This window comes from Rhipicephalus sanguineus, chromosome 1 (assembly GCF_013339695.2).
Source record: "Rhipicephalus sanguineus isolate Rsan-2018 chromosome 1, BIME_Rsan_1.4, whole genome shotgun sequence".
Classification (NCBI taxonomy): Eukaryota; Metazoa; Arthropoda; class Arachnida; order Ixodida; family Ixodidae; genus Rhipicephalus; species Rhipicephalus sanguineus.
Window position 1 is genome coordinate 339,427,509 of NC_051176.1, and position 26,041 is coordinate 339,453,549.

The 26,041-nt window shown below is 46.4% G+C and overlaps 1 protein-coding gene across 1 annotated transcript; it reads left to right on the forward strand.

The window, feature by feature from the left end:
• Positions 1-1,577: 1,577 nt before the first annotated feature.
• On the forward strand, positions 1,578-17,545 carry LOC119384370 (stress-70 protein, mitochondrial; the record flags this gene model as incomplete). Its single annotated transcript, XM_037652469.2, has 5 exons — positions 1,578-1,727; positions 4,012-4,116; positions 12,392-12,697; positions 14,343-14,483; positions 16,949-17,545. Coding segments are annotated over 5 exons (807 nt in total), but the record flags the coding sequence as incomplete, so codon positions are not given.
• Between the last annotated feature and the right edge of the window lie 8,496 nt (positions 17,546-26,041).

The window sequence follows — 26,041 nt, forward strand, 5'->3', positions numbered from 1 at the left end:
GTGAGTGGAGCATGATCTGTTGAAAATGATGCGGTAGAATGCAAGATGATGTGCATATCGATGTGTTTCACAATCGCTTCATGGAGGCACATCATGGTACATCTATTTAGTGGACATGCCTTCTGCATTGACAAGGTTCAAGTTTTCATTCACAAAACTCTCACAAAACTTACTAACGATTGAATATATTTTCTTACAGTTTAGTTCATCAATGAGCCTCTCTTTATCGCACGTATTTTTCAGTTTCGCACCGTTAACGAATTGATGCCTGCAATGACTACTGTATATACTCGCGTAATGAACACACTTTTTCTTTTTAAAATCCGAAGCAAAGTTGCAGGGTGCATTTATTATGCGGGGTAAATTCTACTACAGTAGAAGCCCGCTGATACGTTTTTGAAGGGACCGTAGGAAATAAACGTAAGAGACGGGAAACGTAAGAGCCGAAAAACAGGAAAAACGGCAAAATAATTTAGTGGTACAGAATTTTATTTCAATTCTTACGAGCAGCACGAAAATTGGCGCGCTCAGCCGCGATCTAGTCGATGGATAGAAACGCGGAGCTTAGGACGGCCTCATCCACAGAAATGTAATCAACGTATGTGATTTTTTTAACACCAACAGCTGTAGGCATGAAAGAACTAAGCACACGCAATCACGACCGGCGCCTCGAGTCCGACCGCGAACCGCACGCACGACCATGCGAGCTCCAACCAGCTCGAACTCCTCCCGTCTCCGACAATAACGATGATGATGAGTCTACGCCAACGCGATGGCAGAAGTGAATGCCAATCTCGAAGGCCTTGCTTTCGCAAGCAATTACGTCATACACGCCATGTTTGTGCAATACAAATCTCAAAGGCTATGCTTTTGTCAATAGTAAATGCGAATCTCGAAGGCCTTGCTTTCGCGAGCAGTTACGTCATAGACGCCATCTTTGCAATTTGAATCTCGAAGGCCATGCTTTTGTTTGCATCAATTGAAAGATTCTGTTGCTTGCGCCTCTCATGCGGCTAATATTACGGTCAAACGAGGCCAAGCTGCGTGAAAATGCATCATGGCCGCTCTCTTTGGTATTCACTCGGTCGGCTCCGAGCGCACTTCGCGACGTATCATACGGGAACGGTCCGACAGTTACGATGTAACAGCGGGGTTCCCAATACATTGTATCCTATGGGAGCTGTGCCAGGACCGGCGGAAAACGACGTAACAGCCGGGAAAACGCAGCAGTGAGGAACGTAACAGCGGGGTTCCACTGTATGCAGGTTTGACTTATATGGAAATGGAGTCAAGGATTCATTGGTACTATGCAAAGCATTAGTGTGATTTAAGCGGGTATTTATTGACAAGGCTTTGGGTGCACTGCAACCTCTCTCTGTCTCTCTCTTTTTTTATTGATTGACCCTCCACAATTTTTATGGTGCTTCTGTAAGCACATTCTGTACTTGGTAAACATTTTTCATGGTTTCAGGTCTCTATAATTTTACAGAAGTGAATTCTATTAGTGTCTAGTTGTGCAGTTCTGGTATTTTTATGTGCACAGAAATGTACTTATTGGCATGAGTTAATAACTTTCTTGTGTTTTTCAGGGTGGTGTCTTAGCTGGAGACGTGACAGATGTCCTGCTGCTGGATGTAACCCCACTTTCGCTTGGAATTGAAACTTTGGGAGGCGTATTCACCAAGTTAATCAACCGAAACACAACCATTCCTACTAAGAAGAGTCAGGTTGGTTGTCTTTCTCAGTTGGCGTTTCTTGGCTAATGCCACAGTCTTTATTTGTATATGTGACAGCCTTGTGTTCTGTGTCCTAACTTTGATTTTATAAAAAATTATTTGAGTGCTTTTCATACTGATAGCAGAGTTATTCATGTGGGATCATTGATAAACAGAGGAATCTCGAAATACTACCCTGCACCCTCTTACTATGTAGTTGTGTGTGACATTATTTTGTCACACCAAGATTATATGGAAACACACACACTCTTAAGAAAAAAATTGAGTATGTGGGGAGCATTTCTGCCACGCAGCTAATTAATCCTCGTCTACCTCACGCTCTTTCCTTTCGTAACTGCGGTCCTGACGCACCCGGTTGGCATGCGCGCTATCATGACATAGCATTCTTGATAGGAAAGTAGCGAGAGCTGAGTTTGAGAAAGGAAATGCAAGCAAGTCAGATGACAATTATTGTTCTGTGGCAGAAATCCTCCACAAATTCTCAATTGTTTTCTTAGGGTGTAGTGCCGAAAAGCAGTTTTTGGTAATGTCCTGCATGTATGTGTGGCAAATACAACCACTGATATGATTTTTTGCTTTATTTCATGTGAGCTTTTGTTGTTGATGTAAGTTGTGTAATAGCATAGCGTATACAGTCAAACCTCGTTAATACGTACCCGCTTTAAACGTACTAACGGTTAAAACGTAGTTGCGACGAATCCCCGACCGAGTCCCATAGAGCCCAATGCATTCGCTGACCGCTTAAGCCGTAGTGGTTCGCCATATGCCTACCGGTTAGTGCGTACCCTGCGTACCGCGATAACTTTTTGTGCCATAAAATTTTACTGTGCCGCTCAACTTCCCGACGCCAGAATGTGCCGCCAAATGTCTTCCGCCTTTTTGAGAAGTGCGCAGATCAGTCGATCCCCGATTCCGACTTACGCGCGATTGCGGCGACGCCTTTGCGGGTAAGCATCGGGAAAGAACGACGGCGAGGTGGCGGCCACCGACAAACGCGCCGACATGACTTATCGCCGACAACCTTATCACAATAAGTATCTTCAGCTATCTGCTCGGGCACGCGTGCGGCGCAGCGCTACTTTTTAAGCCTACTGCACGCTTTTATTAGGCGACAACCTGAACGCGCTGGGCCGCCGATCGCTGCCGCTTCGTTGTGCGCGGCCGTCTTCAAGGCTGAAGTTGAATTAATGGCACAAATGCTCGGGCAGGGTCGAAGAACTTCAGCCATGTACCAACTAGCCCGACAGCAAACGCTACTAAGCCGTCATCAGGCGCGCACCGCTTTGTAGAAGCGAAAGCAGATCGCTGTTGCGTAGTTAGCGTTGCGGGTCGTGGGCGCTGAGAAATCTCGCTGCATTGACGCTATCACACTAACGCACGTGTACGATACAGCAAGCGTAGCGCAGTTGTAACCATACTGCACGCTTTTTATTAGGCGACCACCCAACGCGCCTCCGTCCGCTGCCAGGACCGCTAGAGCATCGCGGAGTGCGCATCGCTTGCATGAAGCTCGCCATCGCTGCGTTAACCGAACAAGCTACTCGCCGCATATGTGCACGATCTGGAGCGAAGTGGGTACGAACAACATTCCCATGATAAATGCGCGCGTGCGGCACGGCAAGCGGCCCGGTAGTGACGGCGTGAGCCGAGTAGGCGACGCGCTGCACGCAACTAGCCGGGAGACGATCGGCTCCACGCGGCCATACCGCGTTTCACTGGTACTGTGTCAGTTTTCGTTTAGTGGCAGATCGCAGTTAGACGCACACACATAAACCGCGGAAATCAGACACTCTCCGTTCTGTCGCTATGTCGGTCACTGCGTTGACCGCGTATCCCGGACCCTGCAATAGTTTCGAAATGCTCTTCGGCGTCTCCACTACGCGTTATCGGGCAGTCGTGCGAGTGTGCCAGGATCTTTTCCCCACTTTGGCAAAAAGAAAGAAAAGGCTTTGCGGTGGGTACTTTAGGCAATATTTGCTGTGGCACTCTATTTATTTGCTGGCGGCGATGGCGTGCGCTATAGGAGATGCAAATTTGTACTTGGTGTTTAATGCGTACTACCGTTTAGTGCGTAGTTATGCCGCGTTCCCGGCAGGTACGTATTAACGAGGTTTCACTGTAATGTGTGGCTGAGCAGTGATGTATAATTTTTCGTCTCCTAATGGGTGAGACTCCCTTGAGGAGAAAGTGAACTGAGCTCAGATTGTCTGAAGTGCCTAAAATTGGTCTGCAGTGTTGGTGTGGTATACCATTGCAAGTGCTTGTGCTGTTGCAGGTCTTCTCTACAGCTGCTGATGGCCAGACCCAGGTAGAAATCAAGGTGCATCAAGGTGAACGTGAAATGGCCTGTGACAACAAACTTCTTGGCCAGTTCAGCTTGGTAAGTCATCTCTGTCCTTGTCAATGTTGGACAGCAGTAACACGAAGCTTTCCAACTCGAAAATTAGCAAATCACATTTAGGTTTTTTGCATTTGCTAGCTGATAATTCGGATATGGAAAGTTGTGGGACGTAATGGAGTAAGCTCGCCTGTTGATGCAGAGACACTGAATTCATAGAAATAATACACAGCACAGCCTAAACTGACAGAATCATGGAGTGGAGGGTCTGCATTTTGTGACAGTGCACGTTGGGCTCCGGGATTGGAGAACATGAAACGAGCCCGCATTCTGGGGGAAACATTCTGGGGGAAAAACAAACAAGAAAGTAAAAATTTTACTATTGAAGATTTTTTCCACCTGCTACGATACCCTAGTGGCTATGTTGTTGTGCTGCTGAAGTCAAGGTTGTGGGTTTGATTGTGGCCGCGGCAGCCACATTTTGGTGGGAGTGAAATGCTAAAATGCTTGCCTACTTCATATGGGAACATGTACTCCACTCCACTGTAGCATCCAAACAAGTTCAGGGAAAGATGGAAGCTTGCAGTGATTGAAAATAGTTGACCCAGTGTGTCGTCAAGTGGAGTTGACTCGAAGACACCAACTGTCTCTCTTAGCAGCGTGTTTATGTATGCCCTGCTCACTCTCTTACAACCTCAAAATTAGAAGAGGAGATGAGAAAACGTGTGCAAAGGAGATGATGGGCTATTGAGATAGGTTGGCCTACAAAATGGCATTGTACACTAAGGGAGGAACAAAAAGAAAAGGCAGAAGGAACCCTAGCACTATTCTTCACAGCTACAACTGCCTACAACAAGTCAAAGGATGCTTTGGAAAGCAAGAAGTCATAAATGGAAGAAGCAATAACTGTTATAACTTTTTGTCGCTTAAATGTTGTGACCCTCAGCTCTCCGATGCCACAATACCACAAAATATCTTCCATATTTTTGGGAAGTGCAGAGAGTGGTTGACCAGTGATTCTGACTTCAATGCGATTGTGGCGATGGCTTTAAGGATATGTATCAGAAGAGCGATGGCAGCCACCAATGAATGCGCCAGTATGACTTATTGCTGGCAACCTTATCACAATATGCATCTTCAGCTATCTTGACTGAAAAAGGAAAGGTGGTGTCTTCTAGAGCGTTTTATCAGCCAAGGAAGAGCGGGCGTGGCCTTTGAAACCGGAAGTTGTGCGGGCTCGCAATCTTGGAGGCCACACAATTTGCCACTGGAAGCCAAACTTGACCAAGCCAGCGAAAAATCCAACATGACAGCTTTCAAAATTGAGCGGCGTAGCTCGAAATAATCGATTTAGTTCGAAAGAACTTTTGGGCATAAATTTGTCAAAAAAATCGGTCACGAAAATGTATTAGTACCGTATTTACTCGAATCTAAGCCGATGTTTTTTTTTTTCGAAAAAACGATTTGCGAAAGTGGGGGGGTCGGCTTAGATTCGAGTGCAATGATTAAGCTTTTTTCATTTCTGGCCTTGCGAACTTCGGGGGTCGGCTTAGAATCGGGGCCGGCCTAGATTTGAGTAAATACGGTAGTTCTGTGGTTACTTTGACGGCGCATTTACAAAGTCCAGAATATCCAAGTCCGAATTTATGGACTTCAAAAAATTTGTCGACGGCTGTAGCTTAATTCACTCGTAAGCACACACCGGGTGTCGCTTCGCAAAGCAAGAAGACTTAAAGGGACACTAAAGGCAAATATTAAGTCGACATTGATTGTTGAAATAGCGGTCCAGAAACCTCGTAGTGCTACTTTTATGCCAAGGAAGTGCTTATTTTGAAATAAAATCACGTTTTAGTGGTCCACATCGCATTAGCGCACTTCAAATCACCCACCTGAAAGCGGTATTTCGCACGTCACTGTTGCTGTGCCCAACGTTGCTCGCCTTTACTGCGCGGCGGCGTGCACTGGCGGCGTGCACCATTCGGCCATCCGGCAACATCACATGCATGCGGTACTTTGTCTATCTTTCTGTCAGAGCGACTTTCACGAGCGTGCGAAACACACGTGGCAGTACGTGATACCGAAACTACTACTGAGATGCGACCGCGTGAGCGAAGCAGGGCGCCGGGCGAAGCGCAGTTTGGCGAAAACAAAACTTTTGAACCATGCGCGCTGTTCCCCATGGCAACGCCAAAGAGGTTCTTTTTTCCATGAATCAAACAGAAACGAACAAGCAGCATTTTATTACGTTCTTGATGCACAGAAGGTTCTTTTTTTATTGCAGCTAGTTTGATTACTTGTGATTAACTGTATTCAGACTCTCCCACGTCATCGGGGTCACTTTCAAAACCACTCGTGGCGCTCATCGTGTGATACATTTAGCTTACCGTATAATGCGGAATATAGGTCGAGGCGGAATATAGGTCGACCCCCTTACCATGACCGGCAAAAAAAAAAAAAACACGGAACTGTTGACTGAAGCACTTTATTCAGTCCTCCGAACTGTCGGAGCTCTCCTCCGAGGACGACTGCCTCTCGCTAGCCGCCTCCCACAGCATGTCGTCCTCGGTGCCGTCGAGAGCGTTGCTTATGCAGCACTTCTTGAATGCGCGCACCACCATTTCCTCGGGCAGAGACCTCCATGCCTCGGAGACCCAACCGGAAACTGTCGCGAGAGGTGGCCTGCGCAGCCGGCCTGTCGGGGTCCGCGGGTTGTCGCCAGCCATCCATTCACTGTACAACGCACGCACACGGTCCTTAAAGGGCTTGTTGAGGACGACGTCCAGCGGTTGCAGCGTTGACGTCATCCCTCCCGGAATGACGACGAGATCAGTCTTCCCGTCGCGAAGTGCCTCCTTCACCGATGCCGTCAAATGCCCGCGAAATGCATCCAACACGAGCATGTTCCGGTGCTGCAGGAGGGCTCCGGGCCGCCGGTTCCACACTGTGCGGATCCACTCGCGCATTAGGGGCCTCGTCCATGTACCCCTTCTCGTTCACGCGGACGACGACATCCCGCGGGAAGGCCTCCTTCGGCAGCGTCTTCCGCTTAAAGATGATGAACGGGGGCAACTTTCTGCCGTCGGCCGTGCAGGAAAGCATCACGGTGAAGCGCGAATGCTCGCTTCCGGTCGACAGCAGCTTCACCTCCTTTGCCCCGCGTTCACAGACGGTTGTGGACGACGGCATGTGAACCACACCGGCGTTTCATCTGCGTTGCCGATCTGGCCTAACATGTAGCCATGCTGCCGCCGGAGGCTATTCACGTAGAGTTGAAACTCTATCAACTTGTCCTCGTACTCCTCCGGCAGCTTCTGGCAGATTGACGTGCGCCGTCGAAGGGCAAACCCTTTGCGTCGCATGAAGCGGCGGACCCAATAAATGGACCCCTTGAAGTCTTCTCTCGACAGACCGGCTTCACGGGCGAGCTCGACGGCTTTTGTGCGAATGAGCTCCGCACTCACTGGCAGGGACCTGGCACGGTACTCGCGGACGAAATCCGCCACTTTGTCCTCGAGTTCCGGGTGCACAGCTCGGCGACCGCGAAACGACGTCTTCCGCGCGTTACACACCGACAGTTTGGATTTCTGGTTGCGCCAGTACCTGACGCTTTTCTCAGATACTCCAAACTGCCGCTGCGCCGACATGTTGCCATTCGCTTCCGCGAATTCAATTACTTTTCTTTTAAACGCGGCGGTGAACTGGCGCCGCGTCCCGGTATTCATAGCTGGCCGCAGAGGAAGGTCGCCACTCGCTAGGAACACCAGATGAACAAGAAAAGAAAAATGGCGTCGGGCGTCGGCTCATCGGCTCATGGAGGCGATGTCGATGCTGATGCCCAAGAAGCATGCGACGCTCCCTGTTGCCAGACGATCACTCGGTTTGTGCCAAGGGCCGGTATATAGGTCGAGGGGCGACTTTTTAGTGACATTTTTTGGAAAAAATCTCGACCTATATTCCGCACTATACGGTAATTTCTCGGTAAGTAGGTCACTGCTGTTGATAATACTGCCGTTTTAGACGTCACACATTGAGCTTTCACTCTGACATAAACAGGGGTGGAAGTGCTGCGCCAATCCGCTTCTGCTGCACCATCCTGCTCCAAAACGCATTATTGCGCCGAAACTGCTCCCAAGCGGTCTTTGGTGCATGGCATCCGCGATGGGCTCCGGTGCGCTGCCGGAATCGATCACCGAGGCTACGTTTGGTGCCTTTTTGTGCCGCTGTCATCCGTGTCATGGCGCGCCTAAGCGAGCTTATATCATCATCACATCACTTGGCGCGCTCTCGTGACGTTTCGAAGGCGCAAAAAACCTAGCGACAAGAAAGTGAGTTGTGCGGCTATATTTCGATTGCGACGCCGGCGGCAGCGGAGTTTTTTGGCACGCTGTGCGCACGAGGCGGTTGCTGTCATTGTGGCCTGGGATTGCGAACATGAATAAAAGTGCGTTGACGCTCCATAATGTCGAAAATGTTCTATTTACTGCAAATATTTAATTTGATGTGAAGCCATGGGGATAGTTCGAGCAGCTGCCGCGGACGTAAACGCGCGACCATTATTTACAAACTTTGCATTAAGGAAACCGCTGTAGAGCTGAGCGTATAATATGGATGTTGTGTCATAAGTCTGCATGAGAACGAAAAACTTGTTTTATCCGTTTGCGGTCAATGAAGCCACTACCAATCTCGAAATCACTCACAGGGCTTCGGTTTGTGCAAGTCAGTTGGACCATTTCCGAAACTAATTTTTTTAGCGAGAGCGTGCCTCTCCATATGCAGAACTTGTTGCATTGCACACAAGCCCTTAGACGTTATAAATGCAGCATGTAAACGCGCTCGTGCAGCGACGAGCTTAGTCTCGCTAGTGCGATCGGTCGCGTTGTTCGATTTTGGCTCGTCAGAACCTGCGCTCGGCTTGTGGTCGAGTACGCTGTAGCTTGTACCATCCGCAGTACAACATGACATGCCGCTCGCCGCCGTTGCTGTGTGGTTTGGTACATGAGGTGGTGTGTGAAGAAATATACAAAAAAGAACAAGGTAGACACTTGGAACGTTTATTACTGAAAAGACGAATGTGAGGTAGTACGAAAACAGAACCACGTGATACAAATTGTGTGCTTGCGACATGTAGTATCATCACACCTCAAGTACCATATTTGCAGGGGCGTAGCCAGGGGGGAGGGGTTAAACCCCCCCCCCCCCGAAATTTTTCAGTTTTGCTTGCCATACTCCATTTCACACATTAGGTGCACGCTGTGGAAGCTATGCAAGAAGTTCGGCCAGCAAAATGTGTAAATCCGCCTGTCTTTTGCTTGGCCTCCGTGATCAGTTCCGGCTGCGCGCTGCCAGTGCTAATCGCGGAGGCCATGACACAAAAAAAGAGACGCTGAGCGATCCAGAACAAACTATCGACAACAGTGTAAATAACGGGGTTCGTTTGTTTCTTGGACACAAATCATCTTCTTTTATTACACAGCCCATGAACGAAAAAAAAACCACATTACGGGTGGTAAATTCACTGTACTATTTCTTAGTGCGAACGCATCTACAGCAAGAAGTCTCGCTAGCTTTCGTAGCATTGCACCTGATGTATGAAACGGAGTATATATATACACGCGCACATACAAACGCACGCACGAACATACATAAAGTGTGGTTGAACCCCCCCCCCCCCCCCTCGAAAAAAAATTTCTGGCTACGCCCCTGCATATTTGCGTGCTCATAACTGACACCGATAATTGACAAATTTTGGGAGGGAACTTGGATGGAAAAGGTGGAAGCGCGTGGCCCAATTCCTGGCTCGATTTACGCGCGTTTGGAGGGGCGCACGTGTTTTTTGACGAACGCCTTCGCGAAATCGCGCTGTTGCGTCCCGAATGGCTTGATTTCATGCGCGACTGACGCGTGGTCGGAGGGCCGCGCGCGTCATTTTGACGAACGCCATCTCAAAATCGCGCCGCCGCGTCTTCCTACTCGAAATAGAAAACGCCTCGCGCGGCTCATCGCCCGCTCGTCCGACAAGCAAAGTTTAGGGTACAGAGGCGTGCTTCTTTGGTTACTTCCAATGCCTCCAGACGGCGCTGACCTCCGCGCATTTTGAAGGAACTTTTTCAACCCTGCGTAGGCTTTTGACGAAAATGTAGCAACGCAGCAAACGCGGCGCGAAAATGCCGCTGCTGAAAAACGTTCATTGCCATGAACGTTTTTCATTTGTCAGTCTAGTCAAGTGTAGCTGTTCAGAACATCGCTTATCTCGTTTTCCTGAGTCATTGGTCTATCACAGCTGTGATGTTTTAATGATAACACGTACGCGCGTGTGTATATATATATACAGTCGATCCCGGATATATCGAACTCGGATATATCGAATTATTGGCTATATCGAACAGTTAAGAAATCCCCTTGAATTTCCCATGCAAAAGTATGGGGCTGGTGTGCACGTATATCGAACGCTGCCCCGCGCCGAAGCTCAGAAAGTGCATTTTTCCTAACAAATATTCATAATTTTTCGGCCGCATTCTTATAAGTTCCAGTCCCTCGTCGCGCGCAGATGACGAAATTGCGTTGCTCTAGTTCGTTGCGCAGCGCTTGTCAATTCACCGGTATATTTGACGCGCGATCCGCAGGTTTGTGTTTTTCAAAGAGGCTGATCGCCGAGGGCACCAAAATGAGAATTCGAAGTGACTTGGCAGCCTTGTTGCAATGTTTGCATTCCCTTCCTTGTCCGCGCACGATGGCATGCGAGCCCACAAAGCATGGCCTTCGAGATCCGCAACCTCGTGACGTATTTCTAGTGTTTTCGGTTTTAAAATGCAGATCTCAGAGGCTACGCTTTTTTTCGCATTTCTCACCAAAGTAGCGGCTGCCTTCTACAAAGCCACAAGTGCCATTGGTATCGCCAACATGTCGACGGTGGAGAAATCTCTCTTCGTGCAGCGTTGTTAGCGTTGTTAGCGTTGTCTTTTGTGGCATGTGTACTTCTCGCTCCGTTCTTGATAAATCGTCATTCGGGAGTCGAACTAAACATTGCCCCGCTCGTAGCGATAAAAATGATGACCGGTGCTTGGAACAACGTCAAGTAAAGCACCGTCGTGCACTGTGTTCTTACGGGCCTTGGTGCCAGGTGACGACTTTGGGCGCGTCATGACCGCCGACTACGGCGTACGGTGCGTCAGTGAATTTTGTGACTTATTAGCGTTTCCGGGCGCCGTATCGGACGGGAGCACAGTGAGTGACTTTATCGGTGCAGATAACGACGTAGCTGTTTCTGATTGCATCGATGCAGAGATCATAGCTGACGTTGCCGTTGCTGCGGAAATGGACCCATGCGGTTTGAAGATGCCAGCCGCCGCTGCCACCGCTAAACCCTTTACCGCGCTACAGAGCTCGCATCAGCGTTCAGCGTCGATCACCGCTGTTGTGGCCGAAGGTGTTGAATTTACTTATCTGGAAAGCTTCAATAATATTGACGATGACTTGATAAATTCACGGCGCGCAAGAAGCAAGACAAGTTTATCGACTATTTGCATGCAAAATAAAGTGCGCTAACTTGCAAAAGAAGAAGTTCTCGCCTTGTTCTTTAGGATATGTGAGCGAATCGTTATGTTCGCGCTTTTTACGATTTAGAAAAACTGTGTCGAGGCCTGCAGTGCTTTAATTAAAGCCCTAAATACGCATATTTCGTATTTCGAATTATCGATATATCGAACTATTTCGCGGTCCCCTTCGAGTTCGATATATCCAGGATCGACTGTATATGTATCATTTGTGTTAAGTGTGGTTGGTACATCAGTATTGAATGTTTTCTAAAATCGTTGGAATTTCTTGTGTTTACCAGAAATGATAAAAAATTCAACAATGATATTTGATCGTAGAATTCTGCTCCAAAACAAACTTGCATTGCTCCAAAACACACATTTTGGTGCTCCAAAGCTGCTCCAAAACACTCAAGCCCGCTTCCACCCCTGCATAAATTATTATTTGCCTTTAGTGTCCCTTTAACATTTCACTGGAGGTGATCGCTTTTGGAGTAAAAGTGTACGAAAAAAGAAAGGATGACTTAGTTGCTAATTGAAGGGCAAGTCCGTATGCAACACAGCACGTTAGTTTATAAACAGGTTCGACTGTATAATTTGCTGTCATTGCCAAATACAGTGGACTCTCTGTAAACTGACTGTAATGCGATTGGTTTAATACTTGAATTCTGCAGCCCTGTTCACCTCTCAGTAAATGGAACTCCTGTTAAACGGAACACATTTTCCCTATCCCTTCAGGCCAAGTCTATTTATGGTAATAAGCTACATTTTTACATATTTTGCAGGTTGGAATTCCACCAGCTCCCCGTGGAGTGCCTCAGATAGAGGTTACATTTGACATTGATGCCAATGGTATTGTTCATGTGTCAGCACGAGACAAGGGCACGGGCAAGGAGCAGCAAATCGTCATCCAATCTTCTGGTGGTTTGAGTAAAGAGGAGATAGAGAACATGATCAAGAATGCAGAGCGTTATGCTGAAGCTGACAAACAGAAGAAAGAAACTGTTGAAGCTGTGAACCAGGCTGAGGGTATCATTCATGATACCGAGTCAAAGATGGACGAGTTCAAAGATCAGTTGCCAGAGGAAGAGGTAAGCAGTGTATTGTCGCTTGGTGAGAGTAGGGAGCGTTGGCCTTTGTGCACCTTAAGTGAGCCGGTCAATTGTACAAGATTTTTAATATTCAGTGTAAGGCCAAGTATGTTGCATTGTAGAAGGAATTCAGAAATGACCAATCCAATTTTTGTAGCAATGTACATGCTGTGCGTTTTTTTTTTTTTTGCTTTGGAGTTTAAAGAAAGGTCATTAAATATTTAATAATACCATATGACTGTGCTCATGCACTATCATACTGCAGCATTCTCAGCTGTGCTTCGAGGAAGAGAACAGTGTGCCCAGCATTCTCTTATCAATGGTGGCAATCGGTATTTTCCTCATGCTGCAGTGGAAAATGGTGATGCACTGTGAAGGCAATGCCTAGTCGTGGCTAACTTGTGGCTAACTTATTAAATTTTCACCTACTAAGAACTTACTATGGACTCTTGAAAGTGTAAACTTAATTAGTTAGACTAATGATGATCTTCACTCGAACAAATACAGAAGACATTGAAACGTGAAGCAAGTTGCACTCTTCCTTAGCACATAACTTGCATTGTGGATGAATAGTGAAGAATTCATATGCTGCCACTGTATATTGTTATTCAATAATAGGATCACGCAAAAAGCAATACAGAACACAAGTTCCCTAAAATAAAACATATTACGAGTGATTTTCTCTGAGTAATAAAGACTACAATTGTCAAGACGTTGGATGCGATTCATATCCAATCATCTTGGCTAAGCCTAGCTGTTAATAGTCTATATAAACAGTGCCCTACTTTTCGTCTAGTTGGCACCCTGTCAGAATGCTTTTTATTGCGATTGAGACTTGCCTCAAATCTTCATTACTCTGTTCTGGTTCTGTGGTGCCTTGCCACTATGGAAATTCATCCTTTGCTGCGTTCGGCTTCTCATGGTTGGCAGACGCAAGCACTTTCAAATTAATTGTGCCACTTCCATTCAAAAGTTGGTGAGCAGGTAACACCTACATAAATTTGAGGCCTTCTGAACCAGGGAACAGTGTTAATCAATCTTTTCCATTGTCATGAAAATGAAAAAGTGGGGCAAATAGTGGGCACAGGTTACCACCTGTACCGTTTCCCAGCTGCTGTGTGGTAGACTGCCTGCCTCAGCTTTCCAAGAAATCAACAGACGCCACTGAACTCAAATTTTGTTCAAGGTTCAGTTTTTATAACCGATAGTTTCACAGAGTTACAAATAGCCTTACTAGGCCTATTTTGGGCCAGGCAGAGGCCCAAGCTTGAAGCTCCTAGACCTGAGCATGGTGCATGCCCGAGTCAATAATTGATTACCTGACTGTAGCTTTCAAGCCAGCCCGGGCTCCTGCAGTCCTCTAGTGCACGTTCCTAAAATTGTGTACCCTGCATGAGGTTGAACTGAATGCATGTCTCAGAGTACTGCCTACATTGCTGCTGTATATAGTGCCAGTGGAATTTTCCCATGATGCACTTGAAGCACTAGCCCAGGAACAGGTGTTTGAAAAGAAAAGAAGGGGTAGGTGGGCACAGAAGAGTTCATTTAAACCTGTTGTTTCTATGGTTATGTAAATTCAGCATTATTGTTTAATTATGAATATTCCTAGAATATTTGATATATATTCTTTTTTTTTTTTTTGCAGTGCAACAAGTTGAAAGAAAAGATCACCAAGGTACGAGAGATTCTTAGCAAGAAAGACACAGAATCGGCAGAATCTATAAAGCAGGCAACGAATGACTTGCAACAAGCCTCGCTTAAACTTTTTGAAATGGCGTACAAGAAGGTAAGTAATGCATATGAAGTATATTCAAAACTTCTAGCCACAAGCTGTGTGGCTGTCATGTGTAATCATTGGAATTCAGTACAGTTGATCCGGAGTATATGACGCTCGAAGGAGATTCTAAAATGCAGTAGAATCGTGGTGATATGAATCTCAAGAGGGAGCAAAATATTCGTATCACCCGAAATTTCCCCCTGAAATTTGAAAATAACCAAAATCTACCGAAGTTCGTTTTCAAACCACAAATATATGCACAAAACATCTACAGTGAAACCTGGATATAACGAAATTGACAAATTCTAGAAAATTTTTGTTACAAAGAGTTTTTTGTTATACGCGGCTTCAGTATGAAAATTTGATAAGAAATGCACAAATTAAAGGGGGAACTGAGGGTAGACCTTGCCGAAAACATTCATTTAGTGGGAAAAAACTGCGTTATTTTGCTCTATTGCTTGTTTGTAAAGGGACGGCGACACTGAACGTTCGTAGTACGTAAGGGACACAGCGCTGCTCCGTCGTCGTGTTGCAAGCCCGCAACATGGCACACAACGTCAATGACATCCAGCGCTTTCATCACGGAAGGCAAGACGCTTGATGAGTCGACTTCTGAAGATCTGTCGTCGCCATCATGATCTTGGACACTTTCCACCACCGCATCATCTGACATATATCCTCAGTAGCAACGGTGCAGTCATCCGAGGCTGCTCCATTCATATGCAGTGAAACCCAAGCTACCCGAGCTTTGGTGATATCGGGCGAGCATGAAGCCTCTCCACTTTTGGTTTCCGTGTGCGGATAAGTACGCTGATAGGAGCACTTCGCACAGTTAATAAATTCTCCCTCAAGGGGCTGCATGAGCGATGTCGAGTTTGTGGGCAAATGCTGGAGTTCCTTCATCGAGGCATCCATCGTTGTAATGGTTCAAAGTGAATGGTTGCGTGGACTCAGGAGTCAGCTCGCGCGCTTCGATAATGTTCACATTTTTTCTGCCTCTGCTACAAGTCACCGCTGCTTTCGCTACCTCTAACGACTCCGTTTAAAAAGGAAGTGAATTCATGCCACCTTGCCCGTTTTCAGAGCTGTTTATTTTATACTGAATTTAAGTTATGCACGCGGAACATGGGAAAGAAATAGCTTTCACCTTTTCCAGCTATTGTTCTAGAAGATGCACCAGCAGAAGCTACATAAGTGGACATGCAGGCAGCGGCGGGACGGATTTGCCCACCTGCGTGAAAGCGAGATTTGTTGGGCTTACTGTGTAGCGGACAGGTGTTCGCTATCGTGCTGCGGAAGAATCTGTCTCGGGCCGATTTTTTTTTTTCATCTAGCTTGCCGCACTGTTTTCCGGTTGTTTAGGTGTCGAAGCGGGTGAATTTCTATGAAGTTTTGCCGCTTCATTGTCGGCAGGCAACCGCAGATGCATGCGGCTGCTGCTTGTGCTAAAGTGACAAAATGTGGGGCAAAATCAGCAGCTGGCTGGCGGGGAATTCATTATTTCAAGAGTAGCTACAGCTGTCAATTTGTTACATAGATTAGAGTTCACAAATACATATGCTTCTATGGAGTAAGCGCGGGGAATATAAAAACTTCGTAATATCGAGGAATTCGTTGTATGGAGGTTCGTTATAGTTTAACTATATATGCTTGACATTGTTGACTGTATGCGCTTGATCGTGATGACTTTTCTGCAGTTCTAGCACTCCATTTGAAAGAATTCCTTGGTACATTGCATAGTCCTATGGAAAGGTTGCACTTTTATTGTAAAATTTATTTGTTGAAGGCTTGTTCTTTGTAGATGAGCTCATCCTTGCATAACCTTGCATTCCATTTCAAACTGTGGGGCTGTATTACTAAAAACCGCTAATCAGCCCAAGGTTGAATGATATAAAAGTTGCGCATTTTCAGTGGAATCTAACATGTCTTCGGACTGCCTTCATGAAATAATTTTAACTGCAGAAATGCACACACAAAGCGCATGCTTTAAGAAGACTTTACAGTGTTGAGGAACAACATGCCTTCTAAAGCCCCATTCACTCTGAAGCATTTCCAGTGAGCAACACGTTGCACTGCAGAATAATGTCCCCATCCAACCAGGTGTAACCACCAGTTCATGACCGATTTTCATCGCCAGGAGAAAAGCATTGCTGGTTGCAAGTTTTCTGTCCCCTTCTCTTATAATGCCGCGTTCTGGTGTTCTCGCAATGTTGCGTTCTGGAGAAGCAATTTTTTTCCCTCTAGATTATGAAAATCGTCCTGTAACTGATCAGCTTGATGAGAGCTTTTTCTTATCGTGCAACATGTCTTCGATCTAATCGCCACCCGGACAGTCTTCGGTGTGAACGCCGCTTTAGTGTGATAAATGTTTCCCTTTGTTATACTTGCCCTGCTTGTAATTTTTGGAAGTTCTACAGTATTGAATTTCGTAGTATAGCTTTGATTTTTTACATTGAAATTTATGCGCATTGCAGATGGCATCGGAACGGGCTGGTTCTGAGTCTTCGGGATCCAGTGACAGCAGCAGCAGTAGTAGTAGTAGCCAAGAGAATGCCGAGAAGAAAGAAGAAAAGAACTGAACAGTGACTGTGACTGTGTGCATATTGTGGTGGCAAAGCTGCCATGATGTGAAAGCATCTCATCAGTGATAGGTTTCTTATTTCATGAGTATCATATGGATCATTGTACCTTGATATCCATGGTTACAATGGCTTGTATAATAGGCTAGCAGCTCTTGGGCATTGAACACTGTGAAGGTAGACTTTCTGTATGTTAGTGCTTGTGTTGAAATCTTTTGTTTTGCCTGGTGACTTTCTGCTATTTTATTGGAATATGACTGTACAGTAAGGACATCAGCACCAGCTTTGTTGTTACTTCCACGTGGCCAGCAAATTCCTGTTAATATTTGTTCTCTAGTGTTGTCAAAGGAAAAGCCACTGCCCTAGTGCTATCTTCGTTAGTCCTCGGCCATTCCCACTGCTTACCAGAGCAGCTTCATTGACGAACTTTGATTCATATTTACAGTGCTAGTGCTGCCTTCTGACATCCAAATAAAATTGTATATTAGTGTTGCTGCATTTTATGTGTATGTGAATCGAAATAATCTTGAACAAAGCCTTATTGACCACTTTTAAGATATTTTTTCGTGTTACATTTGCTGTTACTTCTTGTGCCTGCATTTTTTTTTTAGCTTTGTTAATACTGTGCGCAAATTAGGCTGTTTAGGACCATGTTTTTTCACTCCCTAAAGCAGGCGCTTTTGGAGTATAGACAAGCAAACACCACAAAGAAGCAACTTAACCCGCGTTTCCATTATAAGAGAACCATCTCCATGCCTGAGGTGTACAGTAGGTCTGAACGTTGTCGGAAATTTGTTTAAGTTTTGTGGAGGCTTGTTTTTAAAGTTATTGAGTGCTTCGTGCTTTTGCAGCAATGCATGATAGCAGAGGATTGGCGTAGGAGTCCGCTCTTTTTTTGTGTCTATATATATATATATATATATATATATATATATATATATACACACCACACACACACACACACACACACACACACCACACACACACACACACACACACAACCTCGCCGTTACGTTCCTTACTGCCTGCTGCGTTTCCCGGCTGTTACGTCGCAACTGCGGGACCATTCCCGTATGAGACATCGCGAAGTGCACTCTGTGCGGCCACAGAAGGAAGCAGCCATGTCGACTCTTGTGTTGGCGTTTCCCGACTCTTGCGTTTATTTCTTACGGTCCCCTTAAAAATGTATCAGTGGAGTTCTACTGTGTGTGTGTGTATAAGTGGAACCTCGTTAATGCGTACCTGCCGGGAACGCGGCATAACTACGCACTAAACGGTAGTACGCATTAACCACCAAGTAAAAATTCGCATCTCCTCGCGTACGCCATCGCTGCCAGCAAAGAAATGCAGTGCCACAGCAAATATTGCCTAAAGTACCCACTGCAAAGCCTTTTCTTTCCTTTTCCCAAACTGGAGAAAATACTTTGGTACTCTCGCACGACCGTCCGATAGTGCCGATAGCGCGCGGTGGCGACGCCAAGGAGCATTTCGGAACTATTACAGGGTCCGGTATACGCAGTGACCAACGTAGCGACAGAACGGACAGTGTGCGTCTGTACCGCGATCCGCTACTAAATGAAAACTGACACAGTTCCAGTGAAACGCGGTACGGCTGCGTGGTGCCGATCGTCTCCTGGCTTGCTGCGTGCAGCGCGTCGCCTTCTCGGCTCACGGCGTCACCGCCGGGCCGCTTGCTGTACCGCACGCGCGCATTTGTCGTGGGAGTGTTCTTCGTACCCCCTTCGCTCCAGACCGTGCACAGATGCGGCGATGAGCACAGATGAGCTTGTTCGGTTAACGCGGCGATGACGAATTTCCTGCAAGCGACATTGCGCACTCCGCGACGCTCTAGCGGTCCTGGCAGCGGACGAAAGCGCGTTTGGGTGGTCGCCCAATAAAAGCGTGCAGTATGGTTACAACAGCGCTACGCTTGCTGTACCGTACGCGTGCGTTTAGCGTGATAGCGTCTATGCAAAGAGGTTTCTCGTCGCTCACGACCAGCAACGCTCAACCCTGCAACAGCGAGCTGCTTTCGTTTCATTCAAAGCGGCGCACGGCCCCGCACAACGAAGGGGCAGCGATCGGCGGCCCTGCGCGTACAGGTTGTCGCCTATTAAAAGCGTGCAGTATGCTTGAAGTAGTGCTGCGCCGCACGCGTTTCCGAGCAGATATCTGAATATACTTATTGTGATAAGGTTGTCGGCGATAAGTCATGCTGGCGCGTTCGTCGGTGGCCGCCGCCTCACCTTCGTTCTTTCCCGATGCTTACCCGCAAAGGCGTCGCCGCAATCGCGCGGAAGTCGGAATCAGTGATCGACCGATCTACGCACTTCTCGAAAAGACTGAAAACCTTTGGCGGCACATTGTGGCGTCGGGAAGTTCAGCGGCGCAGTAATATTTTATGGCACAAAACGTTATCGCGGTACGCAGGGTACGCACTAACCAGGTAGGCGTAGGACGAAGCGCTACGGCTTAAGCGGTCAGCGAATGCATTAGGCTCTATGAGACTCGGTCGGGGATTCGTCGCAACTGCGTTTTAACCGTTAGTACGCTTAAAGCGGGTACGTATTAACGAGGTTTGACTACATATGGCAGTACTTGTTGCCCAGCTCCAACACACACTGCAAACTTAATGTAAACCCATTTTTATCATTTCAAAGTGGAAAGCCAACCTAAAACTGACATGAGATTCATTGTCTACATAACTAGGAATGACAGCGATCATTCAAGTAAAAAGCTAACAGACACAAGGTTTAGGAACAAAATAAATTGCATGCCTTCAATGACAACGTTAAGAAGATAAAAGTTAGCAAGTGTACTATTTAAGCACTATGACAGGGAACACACAAGCACGTGGCAAATAGCCTCAAACCCCAATACCAATACTGTCAAAAGCACAGTGGAAAGGGTGACGCTTTTCCGCTAACTGTTGTCACTCCCACCACATATCTGTTTTTATGATGCACAATATATGACAAAAATAACAGCCTGACATGGTAGTGCCTGTCGTAGCACTAACGCGAAGCAAATTCATTCATTCACTCACAAAACTTTATTAAGAGTCCTGAAGCCCGGTCTTTTCAGACCGAGGCGGGCCGCGTCCACGTCGGCACCGTTAGGCCGAGCCTTAGGAGCACTACCATTTTTCAGAGTCATATTTTGCTAATCTTGATTTTATGTGCTACACGCACACACACAAGCAAACGGAAAAGCGGTAGTAAAGTAGACTCAGTAAACAAAACTGAAACACTTTTCCAAGTAATCGTCTAATGGCTTCATTAAGGGTGCAGACTGGTTTTAGGAACCGAAAAGTGGCAAAAAATTCCATTTTTGGTTTTTGCAATCATTTTTCAATCTGTCTGCAAACTTACACACCCCAGGAAGCCGTAATTTTTCTGTATGTCATTCTGAGTGCCCTGATTCTTGGTGCCGCCAAAATGCAGCATCAGCAAAAAACGGGGAGCCTACTTCGAGGCATCTTTATATCTGACAGCACCTGTGTTCCAAACTCTGCTACAAATTTATGAGCACCTCGTGAAAAAGAGAGCTTCTAGAAATGTGCCAACGACGTAATTAAAGGCCTATGTTCACTTATTTGGGCTTTGCCATCTAAGGAACAGCATGCTTCACTATTTGTGGTTGAAACTGCAGATGCTGAGGCAGTAATGAAGTTCAGTTGTGACAACCCCCCCCCCCCCCGAAATTTTAAGTTTTGCTTGCGTATATATACACGCGCACATACAAACGCACGCCCGAACATACATAAAGTATCGTTGAACCGCCCCCCCCCCCCCCCCCCCGTAAAGAATTTCTGGCTACGCTTCTGTTTAGAGGAGCACTGACACAAAATTTCGAAGGCGAGATAATCTGTGGATGGATTTGTGTGGACACACACGCATCATCTACGAAATATCAACGGATAATATAGCCTAGAACATATTTAAAATCACGTTTGAAAGTGTGCGTCGCGCCACTCCACGCAAAACGCGCCTTTGGTGTTCTTGTAAACAACCAACCGCCACCTGCGTCACGAGTTTTCGTTGGCTGCCACGATTGTTGCGGGTGCTCTCTCCCACTCTCTCCTAAAGTCCCTCTATCCTAGCAGACCTTTTCAATGGAAAGAAGGGGAGACTTGCACGGGAGTACAAAGGCTGGTGCCCTCGCCTCGGCAGTGCATCTTGGGGGGGGGGGGGGGGGAGGGGGTCACGCATATTTACAATCTCACAGGGGCCATTGTAGCAGCACCCAGGGAGCAATCGTTGAAAAGAGTTGTCGACGCGGTGCTCTTGTGCACGCAGTTTTGTGTGATCACGCAGCCAGCTATGTTTACGTAGCCACCACTCTGGGTCCCACCTCCCTCGGTGCTCCCTGAAACCGAAACTGCGACTGGGCGCTATAAAACCGTCTCCAAATAATTAACGGTTGCGCGCTCGAGGAAACGGGCTTTCCAGTCGTGATAGGTGGGTCGTTAACTACTTATCGCAACAGAAAAAAACAGGATGCAAAATTTTGGTGTCAGTGCTCCTTTAATGCGAAACATTTATATGCAGACATAACGAGAAGACTCCTTCCATCCCTCTCTCAAGATGAATCGCTGTAAAGAAATGTATATTCCCTTCTTCGCGGTGCTGGGTGTTGAACCGAGGGCGCCATGCTCCGAGTGTCTTAACCACTGGGATTGATACCCATGCTTGCAGAATGTGAATATATCTGAACCATATGAGTGCGTTGTACGGGCTGTGCAAAACAAATATAACGAAACACTTTCTGCGAACCCTTCATCGAATATTGTGGTGGTGGTAAAAGAGGGGACTATAGGAAAGGTAGGGAGGTTAACTAGATATACGTCCAGCTTGCTACCCTACTCATGAGGAGGGGAATAAGGGCCCTCACTAGGACATGGAGCACACATGGAGGATTGTACGCACAAGGAAAATTCAGACTTTGCGAAAATTTAATGTCCAACTCTCGTTTCAGTGGTCGCGGTATGAGCCTTCTGTGGGGCGTTTTCCAGATGCTGACTTAGCGTTAGAAATAAAAATATGCCGATTCCGCCCGGAATACAACGCTCTAGAGAAGACTGCAGCCTAAAGTAAAACTTTACACTTGCGCATTACTTGGTGATTTTGCATCTTCCAAAAAACATTCTGCGTTGATTTTTTTTTAACAGCGAAGCTGTTTAAGGCAGCCGTAATTTGTGCGGCCTATCAGGTATTTGCCACAGAAATTGGGTAAATCCCACTACTCACCTCTGGTCCACTAAAAAAGAAGGCAACTGTGGCTGCGACAAACTATCATCATGATAAACTAGTATGTGCCACAGAAATTTGGCAAGTCCCACCGGTCCACTACTCGCCACAGGTCCACTAGAAAGGAAGGCAACAGTTATCCCAACACTATATGGGGAACGGGAAAGGCAGCGGCGGCTGCGAGAAGACCCCGATGTGATGGGAGGCCTACGCCAATGACGGCATGCCTATAGATCTATGAGAGGTGCGAACGCTTGGCTTCAGCACGGGTTTGTCTCTGGTTGGACATCCATGTCATGTCTGTGACTATGAGAGGTGGGAACGCTTGGTTTCAACGCGAGTCCCTGTCTGTGGAGTTCAGACATCCGCGTCGTGTCTGTGATTGTGTGGTTTAACTCGAACCTCTGCGCTGAGACTCAACGTACAAAAAACCTCGCATCGCATAGCTAAAGCCTAGCAACGACCTAGAAGCAACCTAAAAAACCCTCATCACCTAGCTAAGGCTACCTAGACAACCTAGAAGCAATCAGATTAGTCTTAAGAATCGTCTAGTCTCGCTGTTTCAAGGCTTGCGCGGTTTAGTGCTTAGTGCCCAGGTGGATAGCAAAAACCTGACTCTCGCAAAGGATTGTGGGCTACGGCGGCCGTCTGCATCGACTTCGGTTCGAGAGTCCGCGCCGCGGTACGGGCGCTGTTACCTACCTATGCTGTCGCTTTCTCCGTGTTCCACCCAGCAGTCGAGGTGATATTTTTCTCTTAAATTACTGCATAACATCTTGGAAAGCCACAGAGCTTAGTTGAATGAAAAATGCAATCACTACTGGGCAATTATAAAAGGCGGGAATGCTCCTTCCTTCATTCAAGTGGCGCGGAATTCACACATGCTTGTTGTTCGGCAGCGGAGAGAGTTTTCGCGCATGTTTTGGGCTATATAAAGAATCGTTGCACTTCCTGATGTCATGAAATATCAGTCCAATGCAAGACTTGTATACTTCTTTTTTCATGTATCGAACTGGTAAGGTGATTTATTTACTTTAATTGTGTCACAAAGATACCATCTCGGGTTCGATATGGTGAATGAATATAGTATAATACGTTTTACTTAAAAAATTCAACTTAGAGTTCAACTCTAAGGTTTCGGCACTTTACCTTTGTAAGTCTCTGAAATACTACAGACGCCATATTTACTATGTCACTCGTCGTTTCAAAAGCGACGTCAATCGTTTTACGTCCTAGTTGATGCCAGTAAAGGGGCCGTTTTGTTCCATTGGCCGGCCTTTTCCGCGCTCAGTATTTTTTCGAAATTTGACATAAAATGGGCAATGACAATGCTGTACATACAATGCAGTACACTAAATCGGCGCACTTGATGGCAGAGCAACTGTACTACTGTCAGTACCTCTTAGAAGGTATGGTAGGGTGGATATACCAAAAAAGCGATTTTTTTATTTCATTACTAAATAATAATACACTCTGAGGAGCGAAACCATGCAATGGCGAGCGCGTAGGAGAGCTCCAAGGCCTTTAAAAATGGCGCCAAAGACCGCGCCTCCTAAGGGAGACGCGGGCTCTTTTCCATCATTGTTCCTGCATGTATGCATTTTTTAACACGAAAGTGTTTTATGCCGGGGTCCACGAAGATGCATGACGTATTTCCGTCACGGAAATACGTCAGCAAAATGAACGCCATCAAATGGCAAAGAAAAACTAGAGAAAGTTCCGTTGACAGGAGTCGAACCCACGACCTCTCGGTCCGCGACGATGGCTGGCGGGCGTTTAGCCCACTGAGCTACCGCCAAACACATAACGGAGGCTACATGAACGCGCTTTTTATCTTTCACACTTTCCTCTCGCAGTGCTCTTGTATGGATGGATGGATGGATGGATGCTATGAGCGTCCCCTTTATAACGGGGTGGTGACGTTTGCCACCAGGCTCGAAAAACAAAGCATAAAAAGGCGCCGTTGCTGCGACCGTCCCATTCGGCGCGTTTCCAATAGAAGTGTAATTTCGTTTAACACCGCGAGGTGGTGGTTTCAGCCCAAGCCTCGCTCATAGCGTCCATCTATATCGAAAAATAGCTCTCCGACGCTCGCCTGGCTGTCGCACCACGTTCCCCGCTCGCTTTGTGAGAATTAACTGCCAGGCTAGCGGGAAGACACAACGCGCATAGCGTTTCTCTTCGCGTTTCACGACGCTTTGGAGGAGTGCATACCGAATATCAGTGTTTATTATGTGCTTGTTGATGCCATATTTGCGCGGGATTCACCATATGCGGTGTCCACGTATATGTTAAGAACTTCAGCTACCGCAAAAATCATGATCATGGGCGTTAGTCATCGGTACGGAGATGTGCTACTAGGCGTCAACGTGAGTGCGTCCACATCAGGCGGTGCTACATCTGCCAAACAACAATAGACATATACAAGCTCTGATATACCAATTCACTAAAGCAATCAACTACTTCTGTGACGACATACTTCACTTTCGTGTTATACCGATTCCTATGACAGAGGAATCAATCATCGTTTTAGTAATAACTATGGCTAGATCGGTTTTCGGTTCTACCATTTTCTTACTTTTTGATCGGAAATTTTTCCACCATAATTCTTTTTAACGTAATTATTGCTGTACGTTGTGAGGCTGTTCCGCACGTGCTTTTAAACACAAAATCGTGTTTTTCTTACGATCAGCTTTTTGAAAATTTTCCCAACTTGATGTATCTTTTCTGGCATACTATCCGACCGATCTCACTCAAATTTTCTCAGATTACACCTAAATCCCTTCCAAATAGTCTGAACCTAAAATTTCGAAAAAATATTTAAGTTATAATTAAGAAAAAATCATTAATAGGAAAAGGTTCCCTCACGACACGTGACAAATGAGGACAATATATTTTTTTTTCTGATGAGATAAATGTAGGAGCCCGCTTTTATAGGTTGGGATTAATACAATATCATGTTGAATATTTAAGCGTGTCAAATTTCGCGGTCATATTGCCTTTTGTTTTTGAGAAAAGGTACATTTAATTTTGTGCACTAGTCTGAAATTTGGTACTCAGCCAGAAGCAAGGAAAACTACAAGGTCAAAACTGCACAGTCGGAAGGCCACAAGATCTCTTATTAAGCACGCAAAATTTCAAACCAAAATATGGCACAGTTCCTGAGATATAAAGCAGAAACCAGGACAATCTGTGTACCATACCATAGCCCCTCAAACAATATGGGAACGTATGTTGATTTGACCCATATGTGCTCCATAGGTCGGCAAAAAATGTGGAGCGCACTCATACTCACTCACGAAACACATCTTGCCCTTAGTGCTCACTCGGACTCAGACTCACCAAACGTTTCCTCATCCGGACTCACTCGGACTCAGACTCACTATAATTTTTCTCAACAGGACTCACTCAGACTCAGACTCACAACTCGATCTGAGTCTGAGTGAGTCGACTCATGAGACCGTTAGCCTATTATTAGCTTTTTCTGCCATAGTGTCAGTGCTCTTTTAAAGGGACCGACAACCAGTTTTTAAGGTGCCTATTTTCTTTAGCGCATCGGACATCTTACCGGTGAGAGTGTCTAATTATGGAATGGTAACGTGGAAAACGCCGTGAAATATTTGTAATCAGAATTTTTATATCTGCGGCGAATAAGTCGTATACACAAGTGACAACAAATGCTGCAAACAGTGAGCGCGAGAGCGGTTCGTGTTCGAGTGCGGCGGTTTGCTGCGCATGC